This window comes from Carcharhinus amblyrhynchos, chromosome 9 (genome assembly GCF_965287045.1).
Source record: "Carcharhinus amblyrhynchos chromosome 9, sCarAmb.v2.hapA, whole genome shotgun sequence".
NCBI lineage: Eukaryota > Metazoa > Chordata > Chondrichthyes > Carcharhiniformes > Carcharhinidae > Carcharhinus > Carcharhinus amblyrhynchos.
Window position 1 is genome coordinate 110,935,997 of NC_137332.1, and position 12,264 is coordinate 110,948,260.

A 12,264-nucleotide genomic window follows, 5' to 3' on the forward strand; every position below is an offset into this window, starting at 1 on the left:
AATAATACATGGTACTTGTTTGGTGGAACTTAAATGGTTTATTGTAGACCCTTGCGATGAAATTTCTGACTTCAAATCTACACTCCCTTTATATATCCATAATTTAGAAAGGCTTTAAGAAGTTGCAGGAGCAGGCATAGGCCATACAGCCCATTCTGTAAGATCATAGCTGACCTTTGACCTGAATTCCACCGATTTCCTTCCCTGTCTCCATATTCCTTGATTCCCTTAGTACCCCAAAAATCTTTCCACTTCCGTCTTTAATGTGCTCAACACTTGAATTTGTCTATAAGTAAGCATATGAAGGAAGTGTGCACAAAGTTGGCCATACTCGTGTACCAGCATGATTCTGAGAATTATATGAAGAAGAAGCCAAATGGTGGTGCTTCCAACCATGAACCTTATTGGGGATATGCTTTTTGTGTACACATCTAAATATTTAACAGAATCATTGGAAGATTACCGGGACTTCGTAGTGGATTATTGAAAACTGCTTCATGTGTATTACATCAGGCAAGAATGTTCAACAGAATTCATTAGTACATTACACCTCTTGTACTATAGGACATCTTAAAGGAGTCTTTCCACCGTAATGGTAAAGTCAATGCCATTAACGGAACTTTTTTATTTTGGTGATTCCTTGACGTTGTCTTGGTACTACCCTGATTCTCTGCTTTGTCATGTCCAATACGTGGTTTCTAGTTAGAAACGTTATGACTTCTTTGGAACTATTTGGTAAGGGAAGCTATAGATGCCCATTTGTGTTGATAACTCAATGTTGCTGAAGTGACATCGCAGCAGCAGTACAGAAAAATGACTTAAACTCTCTGGCCTGCTCACTGAATATTTTAAAACTAAATCAGTGTAGTATGGTAAGTATAAATGTAGCAAACAGCATTCCTCATCCATAATTGCCTTGTGATCTTGAAAATTGGACCTTTTTTTAATTGTGGGAATTAAAATATTTGAATTGTTGTTGAAAGAAATTTGCAATTAGGCTGACTTCACATACTAATGAAATACAGTATAATTGTGATCCCAGAATGGCAGCTCTATTGGGCAACTTGTGTTGTACAGGATAAACTACAAAAGTTTACCAGCCAGGTCGGTTTTAACAGGAGTACATCAGTTGTCAATGACCCGATGTATTATAGGTAATAAGCTCTGGCATGACATTTCAATATTGCGAACCTACTGAAGGTACATTTTGAGAATGCAGCTTCAGAAGTGAAGTTTTAAATAGGCTTGCCTTCAGTCGGAGGGATGGGTGGGTAGTGTGGGGATGACTGATTCCTCTTTTTAGGAGGGGTTGAGGAGAAGGTGAGTCAAAGTTGCAACATGGTCCTTGAACTCTAATCCAGCTGAGTGATTTAAGAAGGGAGTGAAAATTACCAGCACAAGGAACTGCCTATAATTTGATATTGCACATTTTGTTTGAGATCTTCAGAATGCCGAGCATGGGTACTCGCATAATGAGGAATCTCTTTTCAACTTTAGGTGTCCAAGAATAAGATAACACCCAGTTTAAAAAGTGCAAGTCTAGATCATTCAATTACCAGTGATCAATTCTAATCCTATATAATATTGAATTTGATAAATATGCCAGAAACTCCCAAGGTGTTTTATAAAGATAGCCTAGACTTTTAAGTTTTTACATTTGAGTTTGGTATGGGTGAGCATAAGGGTTTTCCCTCCAGGTATGATTGAAGTGACCCATAGGGAAGCTTTTATCAAACAGTTTATTTAAGAATACAATAATAAGATTTAGCATAACTTTTATCAATTGCAAGAATTAAATATGATACAGTATAAACCTTAGCCAGTTAACTTTCATGTTTCGAGTCAAACAGCACTCCACAAACATACATCCCTTTCTCGACTTGGCACAATTTTTAACACCTGCGTTTAAGAGATCTGTGGATAGGTTTATGGACGAAATGGGATTGGTTTAGATTAGTGGGTTAGTGTTGTTTTTTTTAAAAGCTGGTCGGCGCAACATCGTGGGCCGAAGGGCCTGTTCTGCGCTGTAATGTTCTATGTTCTAATGTTCTATGTTCTATGCTGTGAATTGGTCCTTTGAATGTTGGATTAAAACTGAGGCTTCCCAACCCTGAAACTCCCAGTATATTTCTGGGGAGAGAGAAAAAGAGACAGAAACAGACTGTCTTCTGCTAGCTTCTAACAACAGTTAGACTAAAACCTGAACTCTTTTATCAGGGGGGGAATTGCCCCCAGGTAGCAGCTGACCTGTCAATCATGCTCCACCCAGCAAGTCCGAAGGATTATAAAACCCCAAGACACTGTATTAGGCCATATTAAGAATAAATTTGATGGCCACTATATTGCTGCAGTAACAATTAGAGGTCAGCAGCTATAGACTTCTGGGTGCCAAAATAAAATGCTCAGAGCTGCTTGAAAAACTTGCAAAGAAACATGACTAAAAATATATTCTTTAAAAGCATATTATCGTTACATTGAGACTTGACATAAAGCTGATTTTTAAACCCAGCAAGTTCACTGTCCTTCTGCAAAGGGAACCTGCTACTCCTACGCAGCCTAGTTCTTGTTGGTCCTGCCTTGAAAGCTCTCAATAAATGTTGCTTTGCTCATATTGTCCATCTTGAACAATGTTTTGATGTCCAAGCTCACTTGATGGCGAATACTGGGGATTAAAGTAGAAAAACGTATTGCCTACCTTCACTTCAACAGTAAGATTAACCAATCACCAAAGGCTGTTCAAATTATTTGGGATCGGGCAGCAGATTCACTAATTTTTTTTATTCAGGTCAGCAGCTTTGAGGCTTTTCCTACCACTTCAAGATTGAATTGTACAGCCCTTTTGAGGTTGTAGAAATGATGCTGCTGTTATGGCTGTCAAAAATCACTGTAAATCCATGCAAGTGAAAGCATTAAACACCCCGGCTGCATACATTTTTGACGCAGTTCACTGGTGTATATTGGTTCTTCGTGACTCTGTTTCTGAGGGATACTCTTCTGCCTGAGCCAATTGTATGCCACTGACACTGCCAGGACTTGCATAACCGCAAAAGGAGAGCAGTGCACCTGCTTTCAGAGACTGTGATCTACTTAAAGATTTTATTACACTCTGGGAAATGCAGCTGTACAGAAGGATGCCGTTTTCCCTCAGTTACCCAGCCTTTATAGTTTAAATGAGTCGGGATTTTGGAAATTGTCACCATGCAAATTTGCTGTTACGATGGCTGTTTCTCACAGGAGAGCACATTGATTCTGTTTTGCACAGCCTGACATGCCAGGACCCAGCTCCTGCTCCTGAAGCAGAGAGGGAGAGTGGGCCACAAACCACAAATTGGTAACGTAAACACACCTTTTAGAATCTAGTCCTAAGATCCAGGTCATCCTACGTTTCATTTGTGAAATTGCACGTGACAATACAGGTGCTTTCCATAAGATGAGAGTTTTTGGGCATACCTGTAATTGCAAATGGGCATCACCTAACCCACACCACTTTATAAAGCTGCATGTGTGTGTCATGGTGATTGGAAACATTGCCTGGAGTCAAGTCACTTTATTCTACATTTGTACAAATATTCATCTAACTGTGTTCATAGTTATGTCCTAAACAGTTTCAGATTTTTAAAATAGATTCAATATTTGAAGGGGAGGTTTTTAAAGTTTATTCATGTCACAAGTTGGCTACATTAACACTGCAATGAAGTTACTGCAAAAATCCCCCACACCTTGGCATGCTGAGGGAGAATTTAGCTTGGCAATGCACCTCTAACCAGCTTGTCTTTTGGACTGAGGGAGAAAACCAGAGCACCTGGTGGAAACCCACACAGACATGGGAATGTGCAGATTCTGCGCAGACAGTGAGTGACCCAAACCAGAATTGAACAGGGATCCCTGGTGCTGAGGCAGTAGTGCCAACCACTGTGCCATCATGCTGCCCAGATGCATAATTATTTTGGTGTTGGTGAGATCCATCTGCACAATTTGAAGCATGACCAGTATACAAGTTTTGGTTGCTGATTTGTATCTCTTGGGTTGAGTGTAAGCCCCCATGTTGTTTAACTGTAAAGCTACATACCCCACTCCTAATGATCAGTCCTGCAAGCAAAGACTTGTATACACTAACATTTCTCTCAAATGTTTACAAATAACTCATTGTAAGTGCTTTGGGAATGCATTAATATTTAAGCAATTGTGCCCTTAAGATCTAACTATAAGTGGGCAGTTGACGCTCTTCAGGGAAGGAGAATATTGGCCAGAGTGAAAGAATGGCCTGCTGTTCTTTGTATTAGCATCATAGTATGTCAAGCATCCATAAGCATCGGAAAGCAGTTTTGTCAAAGCATTTAATCGGAACAATAGAATCTGTGATAGTACCAGGTTTCCACTGTGCTGCATTTTAATGTTATTTTAGATTTTCATAAAGTTCCTTGCAGTGCAGAAGGACGCCATGTGGTCTATTGAGTCTACACCAAATCTTCGACAAACCGACCCTGGCCCTATCCCTGTAACCACCCACATAGTTACCCTGCTAATCCACAGATCCTGGCACAGAAGGGCAATTTAGCATGACCATTTACCTAACCTGCACATTGAAAGGTTTCTGGACTGAGGCTGGAATTTTTGATCTCAAATCCTGAAAAGTAGTATTGGCATTATAATGAACAGACTTTTGTTCCTCTGGATAAGGCTCATTCTGACTTGAATTAGTTGGCAAAATTGTCCCTTTCGTTTACCAGAATATATTTATCTGTCGAGAGGTAAATGGAGACAAAAATGTGGAAATGTATAAAAGCACAACACCTGTTTGGTAATCCTCTTACAACAAGCTGTTTGACCCTCTGGTAGGTTTGGGCAGATATTGGGAACAGTATTTTCCACTGCTGACAATTTGAGCCACCTGCACACCAACTTGGCAAGCAAGCTTCACAAAACAAATTGGGGAGTTTCAATCCATGCCTTGGCTGATCTCATCTGGGCAAGTAATAGGAATGCTACTATTGGACTTTGGGAAATGTAACTTCCGAAACCAATCGGGAATCTGTCACACTTATATACTAGAAGTAATTCATATTAAGAGACAAAATACTCCATAGGTAGGTATGTTTTGGATTGTATGTGAGCATTACTATCCATTCAGCGCTCAGGGTCTATGAATACATGCTTCCCAAACTGTCCATTAGTAGCCAGTCATTTCTCCTCCTTTCCATCAGCAAGGCTTGATTTTACTTGCTACTCGATTTCCTCCCCCCACCCCCTTTCCACCCAAAATGCATGATTTCCTGAAACAACATTCTAATTAAGTGCGTGTTATCAATTTCTGATAAGGTGTTATATCAGCAGATATGTGGCAGAGGAAGCACAAGATTGAAATTAGACATGGTTCTTCCTCAGATGAAGCTGAGTTATCAGCTAGAATTGCACAGAGTCTTCTAGGCCATATTTTGCACTTGGCAGTCACGGAAGCAATGTAGACTGAAGGGGTAGGCTGACTGCAAGCGTATTCTGAAGTATGCAAAAATTTGAGTAAATTATGTTACTGGGAAAGCTATTGCAAAGACTAACTAGTGATTTGTTTCTGTTGTAAATAATATTTAATAAATTCAGGTGGCGTGTCAGTCGTAATGCTCAGGCATTGAGAATTTTGGCTTATTGAAAAATGCTTTATTAAATGTAGGTTTTGTGTAAAAACAGTTTGCTTCTCTTGTATCAAGAAGTGCAGAATAAAGCATCAAGAATTTGCACTGAATCTACTTGCAAAATTAAATATAGGATTGGAGACAATTTCAATGTGGGTTGGTATAAATAAGAGACCATCTTATCCGAGAGAATAATTGGAGGGCTGTTTGGCCCTTTTGGTAATTCCTTATGGTTATCACTGGTTAAGATGGCAATTGGGGACGCAAGCATCAGTTTATGAATAAAACACCTGGACTTTAGTGTGTGACCTAAAATTATGAAACGTCACTTCAATAATCTAAATGGCTTTCATCGTCGGTATCCAAGCCCTCGGTTGTTGTTCACAGTGGGCCAAATACGTCTCTGTGGTTGCTCATGCCTGAGGCTTGAGTGTTGGCAGACTAGATACCCAAAGGCAAGAGTAGTGGTAATAGTCAGGTGGTCAACCCTTACCTAATCCACACTTGCTGGAAGGAATCATTGGCCAGAGGTCAGTGGTCCTGCTGTTTTTTTTTCTTCCTTTTCCATAACATAAGCAGCTGTAATCTGAGTATTCCTGCCCAGCTGGCTGAGGCCAGGTAACTCGACACAGCCTTGGAATTTAATCTGGTATCTTCCTTGTATCATTCTTGTTTTAAGCACTGAACCGTTGCTATGCCTAACTGAATATTGTTGACAAGAAAGTGAATGTTTACAGCTAATCTCTTGGCAGCAGAGCGGAATATAAATTCTTTTATTTTTCATTTAGAAGGAGGCACGTTTCAAGGGGTGCCTAAAGGAACCACCGTACTCAATGACCTTCCAGCGAGATGTCAGATCGTTTGGGGCAAACTGCAAAGGGAAAGGATGGAAAAACCAAGTACTCGTCACTCAATCTGTTTGATACTTACAAAGGAAAGTCCTTAGAAACCCAGAAACCCACAGGTAATCCAAGAGGGAGATTGCTATGTGATTTTTTTTTTAATGAAAACCTGTACAGACTTGATGCTACCCATCATCTTTTTTGTATTCATAAGAACATAAGAAATAGGAGCAGGAGTAGGCCTTCGAGCCTGCCCCGCCATTCAATAAGATCATGGCTGATCTGTCGTGGCTCAGTTCCACATTCCCGCCCTCTCCCCATAACCCTTAATCCCCTCGCTTATCAAAAACCCATCAACCCGCGTCTTAAAAATATTTAGCAAGGCAGCCTCCACCACTTCAACAGGCAGAGAATTCCAGAGATTCACCACCGTTTGAGTGAAGAAGTTCCTCCTCAACACCATTCTAAACCCGCCCCCCCCCCCCTTATCTTGAGGCTGTGCCCCCTAGTCCTACTGTCCTTTGAGCGGGAGGAGTCTCTCCAACTCTATCCTATCCATCCCATTCATCATCTTGTATGTCTCAATGAGATCTCCCCTCATTCTTCTAAACTCTAACGAGTACAAGCCTAGTTTATTCAGCCTCTCCTCATAGCTCAACCCCCTCAACTCTGGTATCAGCCTAGTAAACCTCCTCTGCACACCCTACAAGGCCAAAATATCCTTGCGTAAGTGCGGCGACCAAAACTGCACATATGTTTACTTTTGGCACAGACTGCAATCAAATCATCCAACTGGTTAATAGTTTTGTCACTCGATTCATTTCAAGTATTGGTGTTGTCCTCTATAGGGGAAAACTAGCATTCTAAACCCCTACGTGTTCCTGGAGTTGCTGACCGTGAAGTGTATTGCAGCAGAACCACACATTCACATAGTCAAGTGATGTCTGCCAGACAAGCTTTCTTTTTTCCCACTGCTTGAGCCAGTTGTGATTATAGATGCTACACTAACTGCTAAATATTGCACTTGCATAGCACCTTTTTTTAATGTTGTAGAATAACAGGACTTTTGACCTTGAGCCAGATGAGGAGATGTTGGGATGTATGACCTAAAACCTGGACAAAGAGCTTTTTTAAGCAGTGTCAAAAGAGGTCATAGAGGTTTATAGCATGGAAACAGGCCTTTTGGCCCAACTTGTCCATGCTGCCCTTTTTTTTTAAAACCCCTAGACTCATCCCAATTTGCCTGCATTTTGGCCCATATCCCTCTATACCCATCTTACCCATATAACTATCTAAGTGCTTTTTAAGAGACAAAATTGTACCCACCTCTACTACTACCTCTGGTCACTTGTTCCATTACCACCCTCTGTGGAAAAAATTGCCCTTGCGGACACTTGTATCTCTCCCCTCTTGCCTTAAATGTATGCCCTCTAGTTTTAGACTCCCCTACCTTTGGAAAAGATATTGACTGACTAGCTGATCTATGCCACTCATTATTTTATAGACCTCTAAGATCACCCCTAAGTCTCCTACACTCCAGGGGAAAAAGTGAAAGTCTATTTAGCCTCTCCTTTTATAACTCAACCATCAAGTCCCGGTAGCATCCTAGTAAATCTTTTCTGCACTTTTTTTAGTTTAATAACATCCTTTCTATTATAGGCTACCAGAACTGTACACAGTATTCCAAGTATGGCTTTACCAATGTCTTGTATAACATCAATAAGACATCCCAACTCCTGTATTCAGTATTCTGACCAATGAAACCAAGCATGCTGAATGCCTTTTTCACCACTCTGTCCGCCTGTGACTCCGCTTTCAAGGAGCTATGAACCTGTATTGTTAAATTTCTTTGTTCTATTAACTCTCCCCAACGCCCTACCGTTAACTGAGTAGGTCCTGCCCTGGTTCAGTCTACCAAAATGCATCACCTCGCATTTATCTAAATTAAACTCCATCTGCCATTCGTCAGCCCACTGACCCAATTGGTCAAGGTGGGGAGAGGTTTAGAAGGAGATTCCAAAGTTTGGGGCATAGACAGCTGAAGGTACCCAGCGACGCTTGCTAATTTGATCCATAATAGAAATCAAATTGACATCTTGTGTTCTGTATGTCACGTGATGTCTTGCTCATCTGTGGGTCCACATTGATATCAATCATTGCATGATTGTTAATTGGGTTCCTTCCATTCTTTGCAGACGTATTCTGTACTTTGAGATCAGTTGGTACATCATTGTGAATTTCCACTAATCATGAGGAGCTGATCCTTTTGGGATGTGCTAATGTAAAGGGTGCAGTATAATTGCAGATTTCCTGCTTAAGTAGTGAAGCCTGATGGGTGAAGATAGTTAGTGGTGCCAGTAGTGAGAAATGGAAGGGGACAGAGTTTTTGGTAGCACTTCAGTTCAGTGCAGAAGTGGGTGTTGAATGTTTAGTACATCCCTGTAAATTATCAGAAACATTTAGTGCAAAATCTAATTTAGTTTCCACTTTCAAATATGGGTTGTGGCTGTGCTGTATAATGTAAAGTTGAAGTTCTAGTGAGAATAAGTCACAGAAAAATCCAAACGTTCACAAAAGAATATGCATGGGCACACCTTCAAAATATGTTTTCTCTTCTAGTGTGCTAATAATAAACTAAATAAGCTGAGACGCTGAAGAAAAATTTAACTCGTGTTCATGTAGCAAATGGCTTTTAAAAAACAAATGGCTTTTAAAAAACAAATTGTCTTCTGATTGTGTCATGAGGTGAAGCGTGCACTGCACCGTTGTAGTGGAATGTATTTCCAAGCTTTCAGTCTCTGCTATCGCCAATCCCTGTTATTACTGCTGGCTTTTTTTGCCCAAAATTAATTTCCTCTATATCACAGCATTGACTTTTACTGGTGTATACTTCTGCTTTGTTGATGTGCTGTCGCACCTTGCCCTGGTGACCATGGTAAGCTGGATTGTAATTATTGTTGAAGCATGTGGTTGAGCAGAGCCATGTCCTCCCTGACATTCACGTACAAGGTTTATTTTTCTAACAAAGTACGAAGTTAGCATCCAGAGTTGGAGCCTTGCTGGATCCTCTTATTTACTCTCACTCGTTGCAGCCTACCCTGCCTAACTAGGACATTGCGACCAAATGTGATCCCACAGCAGTTGCCTTTGCTGAGGGCAAAGCTTGATGCTGCAGTTGGACTCTTTTTCTTATAGTGCAGCGGGTATATTTAATACTAATAGGCTTTTTGGCTTTATGCTATTGCTCCTACGTTTTGTCATGTTTATTTTTTCCTCTTGACTTGATGTTGCCTCCATCCCTAACCAGTTGAAATCTGTTTTCCTACGTAACAACAATAACAACACTTGACTACAGTTCAACAACAAAAATTAATTGACTGTGAAGCCCTTTTGGGGATGTGCTGATATGAACAGTGAACCCTGAATATTTTTACTCTTCCTGCACAACAGGACTGCATGTGGTGAAGAATGTGTGGAGTCCAGTTTACTTTATTTCAAGTATTTTTTGTTTATCTCCATTCTGCATGGTGCCCTTTTACTTATTGTGGATAACCCCCGTTTTGGAAAGAAATGTGATCTGGGAAACAAATGTTAGCCTAAAATCTGTTGTTGGGGCAGTTATTGGTGTCAATAATTAGGAACAAGGTGCCTGAAGGCTCTGAAATTTGAGCTGTGTAAAGAGACCAAAATAAATTTGTAACGGGTAGGTCATGTACTGCTATAACAAACCCGATTTAAAGTTTTTGAGAAATAATTTGAGTAGAAAGCAGGGAAAGTCTATTGTTAACAGTTTACATGGACGGCCAGAATGTATTTAGTAAGGTTCCATGTGAAAGACTGTCAGCTAAAATCAAACCAAATGAAATTCAAAGCTTTTGACAACTCTGCTCCAGAAAGGAATTGGATTAATAGAAGTTTATAAGATGATGAGGGGGATAGAGTGGATGTTCAGAGAATATTTCCTTGGGCGATGTAGCTGTTACTAGGGGACGTAGCTAAAAGGTTCATGATGGGAGATATAGGAGGGATGTTTGACGTAGGTTCTTCACTCAGAGTGGTTGGCTTTGCACCACCTGCAGTGATAGTGGAGTCGGACACTTTAGGAACTTTCAAGCAGTTACTGGATAGCATATGGAACACACCGGAATGGGATAGCTTGATTTTGGTTTTGGACAAAGCTCGGCACAACAGAGAGCCGAAGGGCCTGTACTGTTCTATGTTTAAGCCTATGTAGACCTGGTACACCTATGATATGTTGTAGCGAACTTTGCAATTGAGAGTTTCTACTTCGCTGGTTACATTTCAGTAAATAGAAAGACATTGAATATGCACAGCTTATCATAGGTTGTTGGGCCACATTTTGTGATGACATATTGAGCTGTGGGCCAACTGCTAAGTCAGTAGATGCCGGTTGTAAATCTGGAGCAAAGGCACGGCAAGAAAAGTGTGAAGTTAGCATATTCTTTCAATGGAGAACGACAGTGCAGAATGCTGAGGAGACGGTCAGCTACTGTAGGTACAAGAGAAAATGTAAATTACCTTTTTAAAATGGCAATAGCCCTGTTAGCTGTGTTGGTAATTGCCATCATAAAAGGCAATGCGTTGAGTCAAGCTGATTAATAGACTTCTGCTTTGACCTCCACCCTGTGTTGTGCTGATCTTGGCTGGTGCTGGAAATAACTTCAGTATCCCTGGCCGGTGGAGAATCAGAATTAGCTACTGTACCTGCTTCTGGTTGTATATTGATCCTTTTTTTTAATTAAATGCCTTTTAGCATGAAATATTTAAAGTAGAGGGTTTCTACCTGGTAGGGTCAAATGCAATTAAATTTCTTTTAGAAAAAGAATCTACAGTGGGTAAAATGAACTTGGAGACTCAAAGCAGCTCCGCTATTGTTTTGAAATCATAGAATGATTGCCGTGTTGGTGTCATTTGGCTTGTTGAGCCTGTTCCAGCTCCCTGCGAGAGAATCTCAACTTGCCATTCACCACCTTAGCCCTGAAAACATTTTCCCTTCAGATGCTTATTAATTTCCTTAATCTGCCCTTCTGCTTTTCCAGACAGTACATTTCTGTCCTAATCACTTGCTGCATACAGTTGGTGCCATTGGCTTTTGGAAAAAAAATTTCCTTTTGGTGCCTAGTTGGGTTGTGTAAGTGCTAGAAAGTGTTTCTTTTAAACAGTGCAGTCAGGTGTTAAAGTCAGACCAGCGTTGTAATTTTTTCCAGTGAATGCTGCATTAAAGTTGTCAACTGCCCAAAACTCATTCCATGTTGAGTCATTTGTATCCAGCAGACCTTTCACCCACTCAGCTGTGAGCTGGACAGCAACCCAGAGCTGGAGGTGGCCTTAACTGGTACAAATTGACTCTCCATCGGGCTCCTCCTTTTCTGGGTGAGGTGGGCAATCGTTTTCCTGTGACCTGCTATACAATTGAAGCATTTCTAATTGAACTAGTTTGCAATGAGATGTCTGGTCTTCACTGGGGAAGCCCTTTTTTATTCTGTATCTGTTGCATATGTGGTCTTAGTCCCTGAATTGTTAATGGTGCTGTTAAATTTTAGCCCTTGAGTAATTCATTTTACTCGGTTGGAGATTCTTGTATTTTATGGCAGAAAATAGCAAGTGTCTGGAACTGTGTCCAGGCTTACTCAGCCATCTGTTTTCAAGTTCACACTAGAGGTAGTTTTAAATTTGTTCTTTTAAGCTAGTTCCTTCCCCCACTCATTTTATGAATATCCTGCTTTCAGGCGGGTGTACTGAAATGTAGGCATTCACAGAGTCATAGCATG

The 12,264-nt window shown here is 40.6% G+C and overlaps 1 protein-coding gene across 7 annotated transcripts in view; it reads left to right on the plus strand.

The window, feature by feature from the left end:
- Positions 1-12,264, plus strand: part of prrc2a (proline-rich coiled-coil 2A) — a 127,018-nt gene that overhangs the window by 29,370 nt on the left and 85,384 nt on the right. For 6 of the 7 annotated variants that reach the window (XM_080196394.1, XM_080196396.1, XM_080196399.1 and 3 more), the window contains exon 2: positions 6,419-6,594. In XM_080196394.1, the coding sequence (XP_080052520.1) occupies positions 6,480-6,594 (115 nt within the window). In that variant the 5' untranslated portion in view covers positions 6,419-6,479. The remainder of the gene's footprint in view (positions 1-6,418; positions 6,595-12,264) is intronic. The other variant, XM_080196395.1, reaches the window with a different exon arrangement.